Genomic DNA, 22049 nt, shown 5'->3' with positions numbered 1-22049 from the left:
TTATGGCAAATCTTAACTAACATAAACAATAAATTTAAATAATAAAAGTATTAATATAATGAATTAAAATTGTAATTTAATTTAGGTGTTAAAAACTATTACTAAAATTAAGTGTTTCTAAATGTATTAATTAATTATATGTTTTATTAATTATAAGCATATGATTTAAATCAATTACTGTATATATGAACCATTAAATCACTTATAATAATTGATATATTTTTGTAAAATACAATTTTAGATTTTATTATTTTCAAATTCATGCAAATTATATGTCTGTATAACCACTTGTATGGAGAGAATCTTAAACAGCGGCGGCGATGATAATATCGGTAATGCTATTAATTACAATTATCTGGTCAACAATACGTTGAATTAAAAAGTGACCAAGGGCAATGTTGTAGATAATTTTAAACTGAATAAATTTGTAATTGGTCATTTTTTAAATTAATTGTATGATTTGCCATATAATTGCAGTCGACTATCATTTATAAATTTTTTAAACAGTCGACTGTAAATTATCTGGCATTTAATACAATTAATTTAAAAATGACCAATTACAATTTTATTTAGTTTAAATTTATCTACAACATTGCCCTTGGTCACTTTTTAATTCAACGTATTGTTGACCTGATAATTGTAATTAATAGCATCGCCGCTGTTTAAGACTCTCTGATTTGTATGTATTCAAACCTAATGCAAAACAATAGTTTCAAACTACTATATAGAGTACAGTACAGCAAAAAGATAAAGCAATGCAAAAATACAATACAATCAGTGATATTGAATGAACAGTGAGTTTGTAAGTATTGTAGAATATTATTGTATATACACTGTATGTATGACAATATATAGGTTAGAAATGATAGCCAATATTTTGTTATTAATTTGTTAAATAACTTGATTACGAGTGTACTGTATATCATATATAGATATAAATTTTAATTATATAACTATTACAATATGTCACAATTAGACTACATTAGTTACAATTGACATCTGTATTATTAATATACAGTATATGACAATATACTATATAGCAATCAAGAGTGTGTATTCAAACTTTTTAAAATGTAATTTCTATTGTATAATAAAATTTAAGATATAAATTAAAACTTAAAAAATAAGTTACAAATGACAAACAATAATTTCAATTAAAATACATATACAGTACTAATATATATATATATATATACTGTACAGTATATCGTGAAATAAATGCCATCAATAAGAGATAAACTATGAATACTGTTAGGCTATAAACTATTGAAAATTATTGTTTGAATTGTTAATTTCATCATTTGCTAATTGATGGGTCAATTGTGTTGAATTATGATAGTTATGTTGTGATCCTGTCATTTGATGTTCACTTTGGTTCAAATGGGTCTCAAATAATATGTTATTTCTATGAATATTATTGATTGACTCATTGATATTATGTTTATGGTTAACAGCCATCAAAGCCTGACAATAATAAGAGTAATAGAGCTGTTGTTGGACAGTCATGTGCTGACCAATTGGTGCGGACGAGCCATTAGATGGATAGCTGTTATTTGGATGACTCTCACTGTTAATCTCTGTTTCATTGTTAGTGTCGATGTCGTCCTTCTTTAAAATTTCTTCAATCGAGTAGTTTTTAAATTTCTTTTGTTTTCTTTTTGCTTTTGTATAGTATAACAAAAAAATGATATTTTAATTTAATATTACATTAAAATAATTACCAAAAATGGGTTGTTGTGTATTTTGTGGGCTTTTATTTAATGGCGTAATTGTCTCATTGCTTTCAGTTATGGTTTGTCTGACATTTGGTGTCCAATCCATGATACCGTTCGTACCGTTTCTTAAAATACGATTAATTGATGAAATGGAAGGAATGATATTCATTGTGGGATCAGAATCGGGTGTCGATGAGGGGCCACAAGTGGTGCCATTTTGTGCCTGACTTTGGGTGTAAGACATAAGTTCCCTACGTAACAGATCCCTGATCTCCCAGGCAAATATAGCCGGGTTCTCATGTTTTAACCGTAATATCCTTTTAACAATGTTTGGTGTCGTCACGTGCTTTGATTTGGATCCACCTATAGATCCTTTCAATATATTGTATATATTATTTTTTAATTATTTGAAATCTTAATCATTACTATACTTAAGTTACTTGTTTTTTTGTTTGGTTATTTGAATTTTATTTTATTTATATATTAAAGTATTAGATATAATATTGCAAAATATCACTGTTTTTTTGTCGCAAAATTTCTCATAATAAACATTTTTTTGTATGTTTTTTTTTGATAGAATATAATAATATAAAAATATTTTCTGTTAATGAAAACAGTTGTATTATTAGCTCAAAGATATTAACATATTGATAGCTAATAAAATATGTAATTTTATTTATTATAAAAGACAATATATATTACTAAATATTTGACATTTTTAATAAAAATTTTATAGACTAGACAATTAAATAATAATTATCTAATAAAATAATTTTCTACAATAAAATTTTATAATCATTTTTAAAATATATCTATATAAAAATTTCACATTTAAATATATAGCATAACACTTACGCAAATGGTTAGTTCCCGGCTTTATTGAACCTATAATTTAATAGATATAAATGTGTAAATTTTATGTTTGAAAATTATAAAATATCTAATTAACTACAAACCCGTCTCATAAAATCTGGTTAATATTTTAGAAACACAACCGTGCGATACAAGCAATTGACGCGATATATCGCAAGGCCTGACACCCATCAGAGCCAACTCTATTATCCGATGCCTTACATGTAATGGCAATGGTCTACCATTGACAAACAGTCCTCCCAATTGGTTTATACCTGCCTGACCTGCAAATAATGGACAATAATATAAATTAAATACAAATTACATTATCAACCATTAGTTATATTATAGTATCTATAGCAATACATTTATTATAATAAAATATGATAATGTAATTGACTGTATAACTATAATCTTACAATATATATATAATATACTGTAAAAGCTAATATTGCTTTATTATATACCGGTATATAACACTGTATATTATACATATTAGTACATATATGTGAAATGACACTTCACTACAATACAGCAAATAGTATCTATAGTTTATTTTTATAAATTAAGCATGTTAAAACATTTATATTATTTATATTAACATCATAAAAACTAACATGCAAAATTATTTATAACAATCAAAATTTAAAAAATTAAATTTTTATAAATGTTATTTTCCTTCAAATTTTTTATTAAATTTATACTTTAAAAGATATATAAAGTCAAATGATATACATATTGTTATTGTATAATATAGTACTGTATTTATATATATAGTATAAGTGATTATATTAGGACAAATCCATTAGTTTATTAGTTGAATTAGTTTGTAGTCATAAACAAACAAATTTAGTGCACAGTTTAACTTTATGTTTGACAAGTCATAACCATTGTCACAACTGTTAGGTTACAGATATATGGTTGCAAACAAAGACCAAAAATGATAATAAAGTTATGGTTAGTTATGGTCCCACATATGATCATAACATAAACTTTCATGACATACATATCATAATATAAAATTCATTTTTATTTTTTTCTATCATAATTTATAAAAAGCTAATATTATTTATTTAAATTTAAATGGAGTATATGATTTAATTTTTTACAAGTATATTAAATCAATATAAAAAGACAAAATTATTAATTGAAATTGAATTTAACATAATATAATTTACTTAAATATTACTCATTTTTATGACACAGCATTTATCAATCTTTTGTTATACAATATAAATAATTTTTAATTTAATTTTTAAATTTTAATGTACAGTAATTATACACTTAATGATATAAAAGTGATAAAATAATAATACTAATGAATACATACCTGTGTGTGGCATTTGTGTGATACCAACTTTATTTACACTATATATGATTTACTTAAAATTTGCACAAATTTAGCGGATAGAGTAACACTTGTGAAGTATTTTTATAGGTCTATGGTTGAGAAGCATTGAGTCAATGATCACATAGTGAACAGCTCTGAGACATCAATTGATGGGAGGAGAGAGACAACGATCGCAGCAATTCATGTCTGCTTAGAGGCGGAGATGAGGCGCACAGTTGTTCCCATTGTGAGCGTGTAGTGCATGCATACCATGGATGGCATGGATAGTATGTATGGCGTGCCAGCAAATGATCACTTTATTAGCGCTTAGATCCAGTCATCTCTATAAAGCCATTACCGATCAACTCATCAATTAATGCAATGAAGAGCACCTGCACTAATATCCAGTGCCATAATAGCATATATTAAATCACATTTATATTAACTTCAAAATTCATATATATATATATATATATTGTATATTACAGCATATATTGTATCAGCAATTAAATTATATTTTAATTTTAAATTAAAATATAATTTCATTAAAACAAATCTATTAATTTTTAACTTTTAGAAAAATACATATATATTTCATGAAACAATGTTATAGTTTTAATACATTATAAAAATATAGGTATAATAAATATGTTTAGCCATCAAGTGATGATAAACATCTGCATTGCTTTATAGTCTTAATTTATATTAAATCTCTTCCGGACATTATTTGGGATTTACTTTCTTCGCCAATAAATAGATCACACATTTTTTGGCAGAAAATGATGCAAATATTGCACGCAATACATGTTTACTAATATAGTACAGTATAATACTAATAGCAACACATATCATACAAAATGTGACACATGTATAGCACCGGCAGGTGAGAAAAGTTGTATTTTTATTGGCATATATTGTCTTGCATTTACATAACATGACAACAATATTAGTTTTTTATGATTAAAACATCAAATCAAATCAATGCAAATATGAAACACACCCTAAAGTTAAGCCTTTTTTTTTTGATCTAAACTTTGAATAACATTTTATATAATTATTTATTTATAAGTTTTCTTTAGCATTATAAATATACATATATGGTGTATATTATATACTGCATATAAAGCATTACATTTTAAAGTTTAAGTCTCTAGTTATTATTTGTTGTAAATTAGTTATATATTTTTTCCAAAGCGATGTAATGTGTATTACAGTACTAGTACTTTAATCAATTACATTATAAAACTATTATTTTTTAGTAATTATAAAATATACAGTATATGGAAATATAGTTTATATACAAATATTTTTACAACAATTTAAATACAATTTATTAAATAAAATAAAAATTTTAGTTAATAAACTATATTATTTGTTTATCATTGAATTTAAATTTGAATTAAAGCATTACATGGAAAATACACATAAGAGTGCGTTAAATATTTTGCATAAAACCTCTAATTTTGATTTATAGGGTGTTATGACTACAAGAGCATAGTTTTTGTACAAAAAGTTATTTTTTAAAAAGCAAAACGTTAGCACAGTTTGTGGTATAACGGAGTCAAAAGTGATATCCTTTTGAATAGTTGATCGGCTTATGTGGTGCTGATTGGGGACACAATCGGTGGCTAACAAAGCGTGTAAAGCAATCACGCAGTGCTTTATTGCCGCTCCTCTAACTCCACACATACGGCTATAACATATCAACTCATTTGTGGTCTCTATTTATTATTAACAACTGCTTGTGTTTCATAAAAAAACTTTATAAAACACGAATTCATTATTATATTATATTATAAAATTTTAATTTCAAAATAATTTAATTCAAACAAAAATTTCAAATAAAAGTTTGATTTTTAGTTTCTTGTTTTGTTAATCTGTAGAGATTAATAATAAGTAAAATAGGATATGAAAAAACACTTCAAATGCAACATTAAAAATCTTACTTATTTATAGTTTATATATCATAATATAGTCTATTTATGTTCATATATTAAATTTATTTTATAAAATAAATATTTTTATAATATTTAAATAACATTTTGTTCGATAAAATAGATGATTTAAATTATTTATATTAATAATTTTGACAACAAGTAGACACAGATTTAACCGAAATAGTAATCTTTTGATAATAAGTGATTTTTTCTGAATTATTTGACATTCAATGTTATATTACAATTGAGTCCAAAAGTGGTGCTAATATAGTATACAATAGGAGAAAGTTAGTCAAACGTTTCAATTGACGACTCAATTCTCTATGGTATGGTATATGGTATATGACCTCCAGTTTACAGTATATCACGATTGGACACATTTGTACAGCAATTGTCAGCTCCGGCACAACAACTCAATCTCATATCATAGCTGTTCACACATCAAACCAAATAGTCAGACAATATTCCCAAATGAATGAACCACTGGTTTAATTGAATTCATTGAATTAATAATCAATATATAACTTTCACATTTAAACTATTGTATTAATTTAATATTTAATTAAACTTTAGTTAATTTGCTTTAATTATTTTATTTTTTAATATTTGTCATTTACATGAAAATAAATATAATTATTTGATAAAAATTTGTACAGAAGTTGAAAATAATAATAAACATTAGTTTTGTCTGCAAATAGTTTTCTCTTATCAGTTGATATAGTGTTTGAAATTAAGTTTTATATGAATACAAGTGATGCCTAAAGAGCTATACTATTATTGAAAGAGCGAGTGACAGGTCGTGAACTGATTTGTCAATTTATTTGTGGTATTCAACAGCACTGTTAGCACAGAGTGTCTGCACTCAACTGATAGTTCCGATTCGGTAACGGAGCGCAAAACGAGTTAGTATTGCTAACTGAGCTCTCTATTTATGTATGGTATACATACAGTAGTAAATGGCAACAAATATACAGTACAATCAAATGCTATCTTTTTTGACACAATTCATCCACTTATGGATTACTATATTTGATGGCAACTCTTCTCTCAATTCACTTAACAACTTGACTGTTAAAAACTGTATGACATTTATTGTATATTAAAGATACCGATAACCAAAGCCGGCATAACTCTAACAAATTAACGACAAATTTTTGCTTAAATCTTCAAAAGTTTTTCAATTGATTTTTAATAATGCTTTCTTACTTTTGACATTTCATACTGTAATACAATATTAATTCAAGTTAATAGTATAAGTTAATAATAATAATAATAATGAGTATTATAAAGTTAATATCTATGTAATTGAATAAATATAATAAAATAATCAGTTTTTAAATCTATGAAAAAATTAATTAACAAATAAAATACAAAATAGATTAAAATTGAAAATAATTAAAAATTAAATGCTTGTAAATAAATTCAATAATATAATACTTTAGTAATATTAGTTAAAATAATTTATGAAATATTGCTGATATTGAAGTCATCCAAATAAATTAGATGGTGAAGGAGGTGTCCATCTGATCCAACCAAACCATTTTTTAGTAAATTGACCCACCTCCTTTTCACGGATCATCACTTTTCTTGCGTCGGCATATAAATCGCTTGTAAACCGCATTAAATCTTTATAAAAATCTGTCCATTTGTAGTCTAATAATCAAAAATATTGCTTTTAATAAATTAAATATAACGACAAAATACAAAATTTTTGACTTAAATATTTACCATCTTTTTCTTCGGCATTAATTGTTTTGATTGCTATTATTAATAAAGAAAACAATATAACTATTTCTTTGATTAATATTTTCATTGTTAATCACAAGTTATGACTAAATTATAACTGTTATGACAAAAATCACAAGAAGTTGTTTTATAACTAAATTTTGGTTTAACACAATGTCAGCTATTTTGACACCTATTTATAGCCTAACTTTTAATCTAATTTCAAGTAACATTGATCTATAAATTATTAATTTTGATTATTTTTGAATTTGTTAACAAAAAATTTGAATAATTTTATAATAAAAATAGTGCTATTTTGACAAATTTTAGCTCAAATATTAATAATTTCAACAATATTTTTGTTAAAACAAGTTTATTTGATAGGTTTATATATTATACATTTGTATCTAAATTAAATTTTAAAAAATAAATTTATGTTAGTTTTAAAAAAAATAAATATTATTTTCTATTATGTATACGCCATTGATACATATTAAATAAAGTCAATAGATAAAATATTAATACCCCAATATCATAACAGTATATATACAGTATATATATATATATAAATAAATCTATATGTTTTCAATAGATACGTTATCTATAATTTATATCACTATTACAATAATGTATTTTTATCTTTAATATAAACCGAAGTCATTTATAAACAAAACATTTATGAATTTAATTACATTATAAATATTTTTTATTTAATTAACTCAATATATTTAAACAACAATATGATGTAACGTATCTCCAGCTCTGGTATACAATCGGACTATTTTGTCGAAATGGTCGGCACGAGTCGTACCGATGTTTAGTATAGCAATTGGTTTATTCAGTTCTTTAGCCATCAACGCAAACCTATAGCCAGAGTATACTTGAAGTGATGACCCAATGATAACAAGTGCATCACTTTCTTTCAATTTATTGTTAACATCATTAACAACATCTTTAGACACATTATCGCCAAAGAATATAATATCAGGTTTGAGTAGTCCATCACATCGAGGACACGAAGGATAACGAAATTGTTGCATAAATTTAGAGTCTATATCAATGTCACCATCGGGTCTAAGAGTATTGCTTTGATTAAGTATATCATTAGTGATAATGTCTTCATTTAATTGTTTTAATATTTGCTGAAATAGATATCTTGAGACACGATATCTGCAATAAAGACATTTCACAACAAAAGCATTTCCATGTATTTCAATCACATTTTCAGAGCCGGCCTTATAATGAAGTCGATCGACATTTTGTGTCACAACTGTGTGTACTCTTCGCCGACGTTCCCATTCGGCCAAACATTTGTGACCGACGTTTGGCTCAAAACTACTAAAACGAGTCCAACCTTAAGATATTATATTTTTATTTTCGTCGATATCATCGATCAAATGTCTAAATAAGGATAAATACCGCAATAATTTCGGGCCCAATATCTTCTTCTAATGTCATCACTTCTCAAGAAGTCTTGATATTGAATAGGTTTATGTCCTTTTCGGTCGTAAAGACCAACACCTTCTGACCGATAGTCGGGAATACCGCTTTCGGTAGAAATACCGGCTCCGGTCAACACCAGAACCCGATCGGTAGAGTCCATAAACTGTTGAAGAAGTTTTATCTCTATATTAGTGACCTTTCGGTGTTTTGGCACAAATTCGGTCACAAATGGACTGAAATGTCGGTTAATATGATATAACATATTGTCTTTTGTCTTCACTTTAATTAATTTAATATTAATTTTTATTTAACCAAACATTTCAAACAATAATTGTTAAGCAAATCATATGTTTTTTATTTATATTTACACAAAAAAATGTTACGTTATATATGAGTGGCCCTCAGTTGCGACACAAACAGTGATTTCATTGTCACTAAGTTTTGGGGGATTTTATCGGTAGTTATGTTGCAATTGATTGACATTTTTGGTGGATTTGTCATCAAATTAAACACAATTTTTGATTAAATTAATGAAAAATTATTTTATATTTATTTCATAATTAACTCTAAATTTGCGAAAAAAAGTTTGAAATAAAGTTTTAAAAATAAATTGACGACAAATATGTTGACTTAAGTTTTGAGTCTAAAAATAGCTAACAAATGGATTTCATAACAATTTTATTGATCACAATGTCTGCTATAATTTCATTACACTTTTACCGCAAATTTCTGCCACAAAATACACCGATTAACCACTTCTTGAGGTTACTGACTGTCAATAAGAAACCTGTGTTCGGTAGACAACTCTTAAGACAATTGTCGACCAATGATGACAGCAATGACAGTGAAGACAGGGAACGGCGATCAAGTGTTGGTCGTATGTATACCCGAACCGGAGATAACGGGAGTTCAGGACTGTTTGGAAGTGGTGACCGGCGACCGAAAAATGACAACATATTTGAAGCCTTGGGTGTCGTCGACGAGTTGTCGTCGAGTGTAGGCTTTGCTCGAGAGTTCGTTAAGAATGAACTCATCGATGAAGAACTGGAACGCATTCAATGCATTCTTCAGGAGTTGCAGTCAAATATGGCGACACCAAAGACTACATCCAATCCATCACTTATCGAGAAGACTAAATGGAACCGCAATTATCTCATCGATTTGGAGCTTTCCATTGATTCTCACACACAATCTCTACCACAGCTCAAGAACTTTATTCTTCCAGTAATTTAATTTTTATTTATTATTAATAACTATTTTTAAAATTTAGGATAATTATGGTATTTGTTTTGATGTTTGTTATAAAGTCTGGAGGAAAAGCCAGTTCAGCACTTCATATGTCTCGAGCTATCTGTCGACGGGCTGAGCGAAAACTAGTGCCACTTCTAGATGAAGGCCTGGAACTGCCAATTCTGCAATACCTCAATAGATTAAGTTCTTACTTATTCACAATTGCAAGAGTTTGTGCACTAAATGATGGCAAACCCGAAACCATTTACACGAGACAAAAGTCTTCCGACGACTCATTTGACGAATCGTAGACACGATTTATTGATTGTCAATAGCTTTGACCAAACTTTTGTAATTACTATTGTTTTCTCAGAGATTAACTATTTTTTATAGCATTTATAATAATCAAAACTAATTGTCGATATTTTAAAAAGCAATAATTTTTTAATTAATAATGATTTATATAATAACATTTTGATCGTTAATTATTTTAAATTCACAATTGCCGTCTACACACCAACTATTATCACCACAATTGGTTCCCTCCAGTGCTGGTCCAGATGAATAAGATCCGGTTCTTTTAGGAGTTGAACAGTGTATGGTTTCATTGCATATTCTAGCGTCGGTTTTTGGAAATTGATAGGCTTTGTTATCTCTAAGAAACAGTTGGCATTGTTTGTCTGCGTCCCATACAGTTCCCGGTCTTAAGTCATATTTATTATAATTGTAAACTTCACTAACATTTTCTGGTTTATCGTCTAAACATTCAGTAGATGTCTGTTGAAAGTTTACAGCCGAACACTTGGACCAATTGGTTTCTCCTCGAGTACCACGACTGCTGGACATTATGAAACCATTTGGTGGACACTCAATATTGAATGGCCAGCCATCGTGTAATATTCCTAAACTGAATAATTTTGTAATTTTAATTATTATCAAACACTTTATTAATCAATACTTGTGTGCCATTTCATGAGCCGCAGCCCAGGTTGACATGAGACCAGAAGAGGGCCAAATCGGGGCTGAAATGTCAAGCGATGGACTAAATTCACTGATTACACAATTTCTGTCGAGAGTACATATGCCAGACACTGATGCCAATCCAAGAGAGTTATAATCTTTAATTTCATGGTCTCTAATCACATATAAATCATATCCTGTTAATAGTAAAGCCATATCCCAGTGCTTGGGATCGGAATCTGATTCAGTATTTAACAGTTCCTGATATTTGCAGAACTTTTTTAACAGTTTATCTCTATTTCCATCGGTTTCAGAAAAAATGTTTTCTTTTTGTATTTCAATTTTGACTAAATTTATGACAAATTTTGGTGCAAATGACTTATGAGAATAAATGGCTTGTATTTGACTTATATATGAAAGTATTAATTCATGAAATTTGTCTTCACTTTTAATTAAATCATGAGATAATAAATTTTCATACGCTTTGTTGTCAACAAAAACAGATAACTCTAAGTACTTGATCTGTCTTTTCCATCCATTGCTGACAAACAAAGAACTGTTTTCTTCTGATCGGTATTTGTTCAGTATTTGTCTGCTAAATATTTGACTTGAATTATGCGGATCTACTTCTAACAGATAATCCGTATTATGTCCACCGATAGACTTTAGAGACCCGATAAGTGTCTTATTAAAGGTTTTCTATTATTAAATTAAAATTATTAATTCTTAAACATTTTAAGTATTTAAAAATAGGTTTTAAATTAATATGGGTTTCAATATTATGTAAAAAATAGTTATTTATTTACTTACAATTGCATAACCAATAAAATATGCATTAAATACGATAAACAAAATATATAAAAACCGCATAATTCAATAAATTTGTTTATAAGTTAAGTATGAAAATGATTTTAATAATGCAATTGCATTATTCAATACAACATTTATTGTCATTGATATCAATGCAATTACTTGTTAAATATTTATTTTATTAATAATTAAAATATAATTTTAATGATTTTAGTATTTTAAACCCGCATTTAATACATTCACATATTGTTCTATATATTCAATCAATTGTATAACTATAAATTAAACAAAATTTTTTAAAAATCCTGTAATTATTTATATTTTATAAATAGTTTTATCTTTAAAAACATTTACTTCATTTGCATACTTTAATTAAAATAATAAACATTTTAATTATTTACAATATTTATAAATATTCAAAATATTTTTAGTGTTTTAAATTACAATCATAAGGGAGTTTAACAAACAGATGCAATATATAGAGACTCTGTGTTATTAAGTTATTATTTACTTAAATATAAACAATTTATTAACACAATGAAGCATTTAAATAAAAATTTTATAATTTATAAGATAATAATTCATAAAATCAAAATACTTAATTAAATTGCTAAATAAAATTTGAAATTGTAATTTATTTAATTTTTATAGACAAAATTTATTCAAAAAATGTAGTGGTGTTGAAATAATAATATATACTTTAATAAATAAATTATAATTATTATTATTATTATTATAATTTCAATGTGTTAAAATTTTAAAACTTGATAAATAATTTTATACATAATATTTTGATTAAATTAAAAATTTATTTATTCATTAAATTATTATCAAATTAATAATAATAATAAATTAATTAGTGTTTAAAATGTTTTAAAACTTTTATAGTGCTTTAAAATTAAATATTTATATTACGTTAATATTGTTGAATATATTAAATGATTTCGTAATACTTGATATGTTTTTACATTAAATGTATTGAATGAATGACAACACATGTTATGATATGACATGTGTTGAGGACTTTGTTTATATGATTTTAAATTGAAATGTGATTACAATTTGAAACCAATTTATCGGTCATTTGACACCATTTGACCACATATTGTGTCCGACAGTTACTATGCAAGAAGTCAACAAAGACAGTGACGACATGACAACAGACCATAACATTTGTGGTCACAAATACCGACAATTAACCGATGAAGAGATGGCTAAACTGACAAATGATTTGGCGATCAATGAGTTCAGACAAAACAAGTTAGAAAAGGAGTCGAAGAAGAATTGGGATCTCTTTTACAAAAGAAATACAAATAAGTTCTTCAAAGATAGACATTGGACTCAACGCGAGTTCAGTGAACTCATCGGTGACCACATGAGTGAAGATAGAGACGTCTTTATGCTTGAAGTGGGCTGTGGTGTCGGTAACACTATTTGGCCACTCATTGAGGACAAGACTCGTTTAAATTTATATGTCTGTGATTTCTCTCCGGTGGCCATCGATTTACTACAGAAGAGTCCATTGTTTGACAGTAATAAATGCAAACCTTTTGTGGCCGATATTACCGATGAATCGGGATTTAGACATCATTTGCCACCGAATGTGAGCTTTGATTTGGTTTCATTGATATTTGTGTTGTCGTCAATCAATCCGACAAAAATGAGAACCGCTTTGAGAAACATTTATCAGGTATTCAATGATTTTATATTAATTTATTCTCAAATATTGATATTTATTTATTTATTTTAATTTACATCAAAGTTAAAGTTAAAATAATGTTTTGATTTAAAACAGAGGATTGTTTAATATGAACCTCAAAACTGACAGATAAAAGACTAAACATTTTTATGTTTACTTTTATTTTATTGCATTAAAAACTTTAATTTTTAAGTTTGAATTTAATTAATAGTTGAGAAAATATTGAATTTAAAAAATATATGTCAAATATTAGAGTTTAATGTCTAAACATTTTTTTTTGAATATTAAATTCATAAACAGAATTAAAAATGAATTAATTAAATATATTGATAGTTTGTTTTAACAAAAACAATGTCAGAATATTTATTAGTCTAATTTCTATCTAAAAATTGATAGTTTATTGCAACTGACAATAATTGTTTGATTTATCACTGAATATAATTTACAAAATTAATTTTATTATTTATATTTATCACTGAATCTAATGATTATAGTGTGATAATGTAGATAAATACTTATTGAATAATTTATAATACAGCATTTTTCAATGAATTATATTATAATATATTTAATTGTTAATTCAACATTTATTTATTTTTTTTTTGTTTATCATTGATTATTTCAAAAATTTAGTAAATACAGTAAAGTACTACATAATACTTTATAACAAAATATAATTTATTAAGTGTTGAATCATAGTTTTTTAAATATACAATAATATTATGTATTTTTATTTTATCAATATTAACTTAAATCTTTGTTTACATGTTATTTTATCTGATCAATAGTTATTACATTATTAATTAATATATTGATTTAATGTTATGGTCGGATTAGTGTTAATGTTATAAAAACCGTATATTTGTAAACTAATGTTTAAAATTTTAAATACAATATATGATATTAAGTTATTCTTTGTATAACTTATTTGAATTGTATAATGATTTATAGGATCCAAAGATTATATTTGGTTTGCAAAACAAATTCCTAATTACATAGAAAAGGATTATATATATATATATATTTTTTTTTGTACATTTTTGCGTGTCTTTCACATGATTTGTTTTTATTGATTTATTTCAATTATGTCTACATAAACTTATACAATATAAATTTCTATTATTTGTTATTAACTTTATTATTGATTTTGATTAATTATTATATTTATAATTTTAACTGTAAATTTATAATTAGGTTTTGTTTATTTAATTTATTTTAAAAAATTAATTATTTGGAGAAATATTTTAGAACATGAGATACGGTATATGATATGATATGATGTTTATATGATATAACAGAAAAAATAATAAAAATTTAGAAAACTTTTGAATTATTTATAACAAACACAGAATGTGTTGATTTCATAACAAATGTGTACAACATTTAGAAATAATATACTATTTATATGCCAGTCATGTTTAGTCTAATTATAAGTATCGGTTGTATTTGTAATTCAATACAATATTGTAGATTCAGATAATATTGCCATTTCTAGTATTATAGTATATAATATTTTTTATTTATTAATTTTATAAATAATTTTTTTGAGTGTCGGTCAAAAATTAATGTTTTTAACACATAAAATAAGCATAATTTATATCACGAGAAAATATATATTATTTGAATTATATATCCATTAAATATTTTTAAATTATCAAATTTAATGCATATTTATGATGAACTTATGATTTCAAATACCGGTAATGCAAAATATTTATTAATTTTCATTTTTTAATAATTAAATCTACTAAATAGCTTATTATTATACGGTATGAAATAATAGCATATGTAATTAATATAATGATAATAATAATAATGTAAAATTATTCTATATAATGCAATTAAAAAAACAATATTATTGTTAGGTATTGTAATAAATATTAATATATTTATTTATATAATTATTAATTAAAATATAATAAAATTTATTTCCGATAGGAATTTTGTTTTGATTGTAAGTATTTAAATTAATTTCATGAATAAATAAATACTTTGCGTTATACATCTGTATTAATAATAAAATTTATTTTAATATCTGATATAATAATTATAAGTTATATAATTAATATATATATTGATACGGGTTTTGAAGTGGGGTCTGTCTACGTTGACGTCCAACGTAGAAGTTGTCTTAAAGGATGACACGTAGATGTCCTATGATGACGTTGACTTATGGCGTTGACGTGTACGTCTGACGTGAACGTGTGACTTGATCGTGTGAAGCATCACATGGTTTCCCGAAGTGTAGATAATTTGGTGAATGGCCGGTGGATCCGTGCGGCGTATTGTTGTAATTGTGTAGTACTTTTGGTAGTAGAGCTGACCATGTGTTTCGTGGATTATCCTGTTTTGCTAAGCGGAGCTTACGATTAAATCATTAGCCTTTTCGCATAGCCCGTTGGCTTGGGGATGGTACGTCGACGTTAAAACGTGACGTACTCCGCTTGTTGTCATGAAATTGCCAAACGTTTTGGATGTAAAGTTGGATCCTCTGTCAGTTATAAGTTGTTTAGGAATCGCAATATCTTTGAAAAGGTTCTTAAGAAGTCGGATAACTGTCTTCGTCTTGTTGTCAGATGTGGGGTATGCCCAGACATACCGTGAGTGATGATCAACAATTAACTGAATGTATTTTAACGTCGACGTTGACGTCGACCCCATAACGATGGTATCCATAGCCCAAATTTGATTTGGCTGATCGGGTGTCTGAATTGGTTGTAGTTTTCCTAATGGTGGTTGATTACTTGGTTTTACTATTTGACAGTTTCTACATGAGCGGACGTATGAGGAAATCATATCAGTTGCTGATGGCCACCAGTAGTGTCCACCAATAAGTTGAGTGGTTGCAGCGATTCTGGGGTGCCCATGGTCGTCGTGGTAATGACGAAGGACTTGCATTTGTAAAGATGGTGGTACGTAATATCGTTTTAATCCGCGGTGGCGATGAACCACAAGGCCTTCATTATCCTTATAAAATTTTGATGGGACGTTGACGTCGACTGATACGTCGGACGTTGACGTGTTACGTTGAGCTTTCTTGAGTACGTCAACGTTGATGAGCAATGAAACGGGATTTCTGGATAAGGCGTCGGCCGCTTGATTGCGTTTTCCCGATCTGTGGTGAATAGTGTAGTTATAGACTGATAATCTAATGGACCATCTGAAGAGTCGATTGTTGGAAGTATTTTTGATGTTAAGCAGCCACTGCAAAGCCGAATGGTCCGAAAATACGTCGACGTGCTTCCCGTGCACGTAGACGTGCCATCTCTCCATGGATTCAATCACTGCGAGACATTCCATCTCTGATGTTGTATACTTTGATTCGTGAATGTTGAGCCGTCGGGAGTAATATGATACGACCCTCTTATGTCCGTTTTCGTCGGGTTGCATTAGTATGGCTCCGATCCCGATCTTACAGGCGTCGGTATAGATAACTACAGGCCGATCATCGCGGTAGATTGCCATAACAGGCGGAGTTAATGCTGTCTTCAGTTGATTAAAGGCGTTATTTTGTTCAGTAGTCCATACAAATGGTTGTTCCTTCCAAAGTAGTCGAGTTAGCGGTTCAGCTATTATCGTGTAGCGATTGATAAAGCGGTGATAAAAGTTACACATCCCTAGGAATTGTTGGATGTCGTGGACTGATTTTGGTTGAGGATATGCGCTGACAGCTTTTGTCTTCGATGGTGAAGGCATAACGTTACCGTCCTTTATCACATGTCCTAAGTACTCGATTTCATTGACTGAAAACACTTTTCACGTCTTTCAAGTCTTACGTTAGAGTTGTTTAGAGTTTGTACTACGTCTAATAGTTTGTCGTGAGCTTCTTTAGTTGACGCGTGAATGATAATGTCGTCCAAATATGGTATGACTCCTGAGTTAAGTAGATCACCAACGACTTGACGTATTATTCGTTGAAAAGTTGGCGGTGCATTTTTGAGGCCAAATGGTAAGACAAGCCATTCGTATTGGCCGTCGGGTGTAACGAATGCGGATTTTTCAATTGATTCCGGGGCCATGGGTACGTGCCAGTAACCCCATGCCATATCTAAGGTTGTGAAGTACGTTGACGTACTAAGTTGATCGATCACGTCAACAATTCTGGGTAACGGTTCACGTTCATCAACCGTTACGGCGTTGAGTCGTCTGTAGTCGATACAGAGACGTTTGGTCCCGTCCTTTTTTGATGCAAGGGTCACGGGAGATGCGTATGGGGACGTAGAGCGTCGAATAAGGCGTTTGTCGAGGAGAATCTGAATTTGCCTCCGTATTTCTGTTAGGTCTGCGAGTGAGTGGCGGTAAGAGCGTTGATGAATTGGGGCCTGATTCGGCAACAGGCGAATTGTGTGGGCCACGTTGGGGATCCGTCCAACTTCGTTGGGGTCCGATGAGAAAAGTGAGGGGTACTTATTAAGAGTGCGTTGTACCGAAGACGTTAAAGTATTATGAGTGTGGGTAGGCTTTGCTACGAGGCATACGTGCCGTTTATACGTGAAGGGATTCTCTTGAGATACAATTCGACTTTTAAAATCCAAATGAAGTGAGAAATCCGAAGAAGTGGGAATACCGATGATAATTGAATTGGGTGCGTCGCTTAGCACGTGAACGGGGACTCTAAGAGCCGTATTATTAATAGTTAAAGTGACGATTAGGCGGCCGTCAGATTTCGTTTTTCCATTGACTTGGATAACGTTAATAGCGGTTTGCGGGTCAGGACGTAGACGTAAGACGTTGATAAATTCTCTGCTGACAACATTAATTGTTGACCCAGAGTCAATTATTGCACGAATTGGATAATTGTTGACCCGCACCGCGATTTCAATTAAAGACGACCGCCCTGAAAGTTTCCCTGATTGATGGGGTCTTCACCTTCAAGACGATATGCGTAAGTTTGAGCCGTTTGATTGAGAGGACGTGAGAAGTTAACGTTAGCGTAAGACGTTGGCTCATTTCGTTGAAAGTCGGTGTTTTCAACGTTAACGTAATACGTTGGATCAGTATGTCGGACGCCAATGTCTTCAACGTTAACGTAATCCGTTAACGTGTTATGTGTGTCTCTCACGTTAACGTAATTAACAGGTGTGCTATTCGGTCTATTATATTGTCTTTGGATTTGTGGTCTAAAAGTTCTAACCTGTGTTGCGCTTTGATCGTTGAGCTGTTGGCGGTTCGGAAATGACTGTCTGATGTTTTGAGTCATCATAGGACTGCGTTGTCTGCACTCTCTATGCCAGTGCCAAGAAGTGATCCCAACGTCTGCACAATAACGACAAGGGTTTGGAGGCCGACTTTGACTTGGTTGTGAATTGGTCTCAGTTATCATTGCATACGTCGGTTTACGCAGTAAAACGTTAACGTTCTTTGTATACGTATTAGCAGTCTTTTGTGGAAGTGACGACTCAAGTCTCTGTGCGAGCGTCAACCAATCGATATGATTATTTGGCAACGCGCATAATAAATATCCTTTATAATTATCCGGCATTCCAGCCGTTAGTTGGCCAACGATATTGTTGTCATTAAGGTCCGCTTGTCGTAACAATCTCATTTTTGCGTCGAAATAGTTCTGTACCGATTCCGTTGACATCAGACGTCTTTCTTGTGCGATGACCAATGCGTCTCGACGAGGAGCACCAAAACGCTTAATAAAGTGTTCCTTCACTTGGTTCCATGTTATGTCAGCTATGTTGGCTATTTCTGTCGCATACCAGTTTAGCGCGTCATCTGTAAGGTATGCCATTAATGTAAACACTCGATCGCTGTCAGATTGGTTCCGAGTCAGGACCTCAAATAAATTTAACCATAGGTCTGCTCTTATTACCGTTTTGTGACCGCTGTATTTTTCCAGCGATGGCCGGTGATTATACGTTGACGTCATGGCGTCTGTTGATGTAGACGTTTGAGTGGCGTTAGTGTTTGGCATTTCCGGGGTTGGTGTTACGATTTTGAGGTAACCGCTTCTAAGCCGAATGATTGATGGTTATTGCGGAGGATATCCTGCCGATTCTGCGCCAATTGATACGGGTTTTGAAGTGGGGTCTGTCTACGTTGACGTCCAACGTAGAAGTTGTCTTAAAGGATGACACGTAGATGTCCTATGATGACGTTGACTTATGGCGTTGACGTGTACGTCTGACGTGAACGTGTGACTTGATCGTGTGAAGTGTACGTGTGACGTGTGATGTGAACGCGAACGTGAACGCGTGACGTAAACGTGGTGTTGACCAAGCGGTGGTACGAGCGTTGAACGGCAGCGAAACGCGAGTCGGTATTGATGTCAATGTAATGCCAATGAATGATAACAAATGGGCGGACTGGCAATGGTGGGTCTCCGATGATATGGTTGTTAAATGTGTCCCAAATATAATGTAAAATAGTGATCACGAAAGGGTATTGTAAACACAGTTTAAAATGTATAACTTATACTTCTTTATTAAATTGAACTAAATTAAGATAAATTGTAAAAACACGTGTGTATAATAAAATATAATAAAATAGGAAACGGAAGTGGAGTTAACGTAAGACGTTGACGTTATACGGAGTATAATTGAAGTGCACTCGTGGAGAGGCGAAAGTGTAAGAGAGCGAGAATAGAGTAGTGTTAGCTCTTATATAGCAATGACTTGAGGTATAGGTATCGGTGCGCATGTGTTGGACTTTTGGGAACAAGTAGGTTGAGATGTGCTGCCCTCTGGTGACCGGTAATTGGGTAAAACCTCTATCAATATAAATGTCAAATTAAACTGAAGAGTTATTGTTTGTTTGTTTTTTGGATAAAAATTTAGATATTTATTAAACTATWTATACATTTATTACATTATCTTTACATTATAATATTTATCTTGAATAATGTATAACTTCATAAAAATAAAAGTACAATATCTATATCTCGGAAAGTTTAGTTAATTTTTTAATGAATTGTTTTACTTTTATATCAATTGGTATTATATTCCTATTTTATTTAGATACTGGTCATAATTTTAGTGTAGGTAACCGTGTTTTTGTATCATTAGATTAAAGTTGTTTTGTTTGATGACATAATTTCATCAAATTTGTTGTATATCGAAATCAGTTGGCTTTTGAATAATTGCATTCATATGATTGATTAATACATGTATTGCCCATTAAATATTATATTTTAGCATTTTATAAGAAAATCATACATGTTTTTATTGTAATTTTTAAGTTTAATTACATAAACACAATATTTTATTTTATTTGTTATAAAATCTAACTTATTATGAAACATATAATTTGTGATTCAAATATTTTTATGCAATTTATTGTTTAATACTATACAAACAGCAGTATTACAGTACAAATTCATTGATTTGTACAGTATTTTGCAATGCAATAGAAAACAATTGCAAATGTAGTTCAATTACATGTATTATACAATATATTAATGTTTTATTAACACTCGGGCCCTCTGAACGCTATATATTATATGTAAATTATATAATAATTTTAGTTGATTTTATTGAAATTACTTTTTTATTTTGTTAATAATTTATTTCATTTGTACTTCTATTATGGCCTCAATTCACGTTGTTTTGACTAATTTGTTTTTATTTCAATGTTAATATTAATGTATATTAATGGAAATATGATTAAATTTATCAAAAATATTGAAATTCAATTTATATAGATTTTGTTATTTTTTTTAATATTAAGTAAATATAATTTATACATTAAATAAGTATCTAATCATATAAATAATATTATATTATAAACAATATAAAAATAAAAATTACATTTATGATAGAGTAGAGTTAATGCAGTTTTATACAAATTATTTATGATTTATAATAAAAATAAAAATATGATAAATAATTGATTATAAAAATTAGGTGATGCGTCCAAATGGTGTGTTACTGTTCCGCGATTATGGTCTCTACGATCACGCAATGCTTCGGTTTGGAAGTGGACACAAACTGTCGGACAACTTCTATGTGCGACAGGACGGCACCCGAGCCTACTATTTCTCTATCGGTTTGAAAATAGTCTTTCTTTCAAACATATAATTATTTTATGTATTTACTACTATTGTATATATTTTACCATAAATACAGAATATATGGAAACATTGGTCAAGTCGTGTGGTTTTGAAGTAATACAAAATGATTACATTAAACGGGAAACAATCAATCGTAAGCTTAACACTTGTGTCGACCGTATTTTTATTCAGGGAAAGTATGCCAAACCAGACAATAGTTGACCTTTTCATTTATTTTTAGGGTTTAATTAATTATTTTTATTCATTTGTTTCATTTATTATTAATATTTAATTATGACTAAATTATGTAAATTATATTTATAAATTCAATAAATAATATGATACTATTAAAAAT

At 29.0% G+C, this 22049-nt stretch overlaps 5 protein-coding genes across 5 annotated transcripts; 2 read left to right on the top strand and 3 right to left on the bottom strand.

Moving 5' to 3' along the window:
• Positions 1–1263: 1263 nt before the first annotated feature.
• LOC128966453 (paired box protein Pax-2-like) lies at positions 1264–3910 on the bottom strand. The gene is made up of 5 exons (XM_054313304.1): positions 3898–3910; positions 2672–2851; positions 2571–2600; positions 1722–2087; positions 1264–1619 (listed from the first exon to the last, which is right to left on the bottom strand). The coding sequence occupies exons 1-5, from the start codon at positions 3908–3910 to the stop codon at positions 1264–1266; spliced, it is 945 nt and encodes a 314-aa protein (XP_054169279.1).
• Positions 3911–8287: 4377 nt separating this feature from the next.
• On the bottom strand, positions 8288–9264 carry LOC128966452 (NAD-dependent protein deacylase Sirt4-like). Its single transcript, XM_054313302.1, has 2 exons — positions 8979–9264; positions 8288–8913 (listed from the first exon to the last, which is right to left on the bottom strand). Exons 1-2 carry the CDS (start codon positions 9262–9264, stop codon positions 8288–8290), a joined length of 912 nt encoding a protein of 303 aa, XP_054169277.1.
• A 187-nt stretch (positions 9265–9451) lies between these two features.
• LOC128951832 (corrinoid adenosyltransferase MMAB-like) lies at positions 9452–10632 on the top strand. The gene is made up of 2 exons (XM_054297113.1): positions 9452–10226; positions 10310–10632. Exons 1-2 carry the CDS (start codon positions 9663–9665, stop codon positions 10541–10543), a joined length of 798 nt encoding a protein of 265 aa, XP_054153088.1. The 5' UTR covers positions 9452–9662; the 3' UTR covers positions 10544–10632.
• On the bottom strand, positions 10602–12232 carry LOC128966451 (A disintegrin and metalloproteinase with thrombospondin motifs adt-2-like). Its single transcript, XM_054313301.1, has 4 exons — positions 12227–12232; positions 11191–11891; positions 10733–11139; positions 10602–10612 (listed from the first exon to the last, which is right to left on the bottom strand). Exons 1-4 carry the CDS (start codon positions 12230–12232, stop codon positions 10602–10604), a joined length of 1125 nt encoding a protein of 374 aa, XP_054169276.1.
• Positions 12233–12979: 747 nt separating this feature from the next.
• Positions 12980–21916, top strand: LOC128966450 (tRNA N(3)-methylcytidine methyltransferase METTL6-like). Its single transcript, XM_054313300.1, has 3 exons — positions 12980–13692; positions 21549–21690; positions 21771–21916. The coding sequence occupies exons 1-3, from the start codon at positions 13126–13128 to the stop codon at positions 21914–21916; spliced, it is 855 nt and encodes a 284-aa protein (XP_054169275.1). The 5' UTR covers positions 12980–13125.
• The last annotated feature ends 133 nt before the right edge of the window (positions 21917–22049 follow it).

Source organism: Oppia nitens, unplaced genomic scaffold (assembly GCF_028296485.1).
Source record: "Oppia nitens isolate AA-2021 unplaced genomic scaffold, nextdenovo-longstitch-racon4-pilon3 scaffold1_pilon_pilon_pilon, whole genome shotgun sequence".
Classification (NCBI taxonomy): Eukaryota; Metazoa; Arthropoda; class Arachnida; order Sarcoptiformes; family Oppiidae; genus Oppia; species Oppia nitens.
The sequence above is the reverse complement of the archived record's forward strand: the minus strand, read 5'-3'. Positions and strand labels throughout refer to the sequence as shown.

Bases quoted from the DNA above. Each gene is read 5' to 3' on its own strand.
- LOC128966453 (XM_054313304.1), bottom strand. The intron at 2,601-2,671 runs GTTTGTAGTTAA...ATTAAATTATAG, and splicing joins AACCAGATTTTATGAGACGG to GTTCAATAAAGCCGGGAACT. The intron at 1,620-1,721 runs GTAATTATTTTA...ACTCGATTGAAG, and splicing joins TACACAACAACCCATTTTTG to AAATTTTAAAGAAGGACGAC.
- LOC128966452 (XM_054313302.1), bottom strand. From the start codon at position 9,264: ATGTTATATCATATTAACCGACATTTCAGTCCATTTGTGACCGAATTT. The intron at 8,914-8,978 runs GTATTTATCCTT...TAATATCTTAAG, and splicing joins TTGGGCCCGAAATTATTGCG to GTTGGACTCGTTTTAGTAGT.
- LOC128951832 (XM_054297113.1), top strand. From the start codon at position 9,663: ATGGATTTCATAACAATTTTATTGATCACAATGTCTGCTATAATTTCA. The intron at 10,227-10,309 runs GTAATTTAATTT...TTTGTTATAAAG, and splicing joins TCAAGAACTTTATTCTTCCA to TCTGGAGGAAAAGCCAGTTC.
- LOC128966451 (XM_054313301.1), bottom strand. The intron at 11,140-11,190 runs GTATTGATTAAT...AAAATTATTCAG, and splicing joins GCTCATGAAATGGCACACAA to TTTAGGAATATTACACGATG.
- LOC128966450 (XM_054313300.1), top strand. From the start codon at position 13,126: ATGCAAGAAGTCAACAAAGACAGTGACGACATGACAACAGACCATAAC. The intron at 13,693-21,548 runs GTATTCAATGAT...TATAAAAATTAG, and splicing joins CTTTGAGAAACATTTATCAG to GTGATGCGTCCAAATGGTGT. The intron at 21,691-21,770 runs GTTTGAAAATAG...CCATAAATACAG, and splicing joins AGCCTACTATTTCTCTATCG to AATATATGGAAACATTGGTC.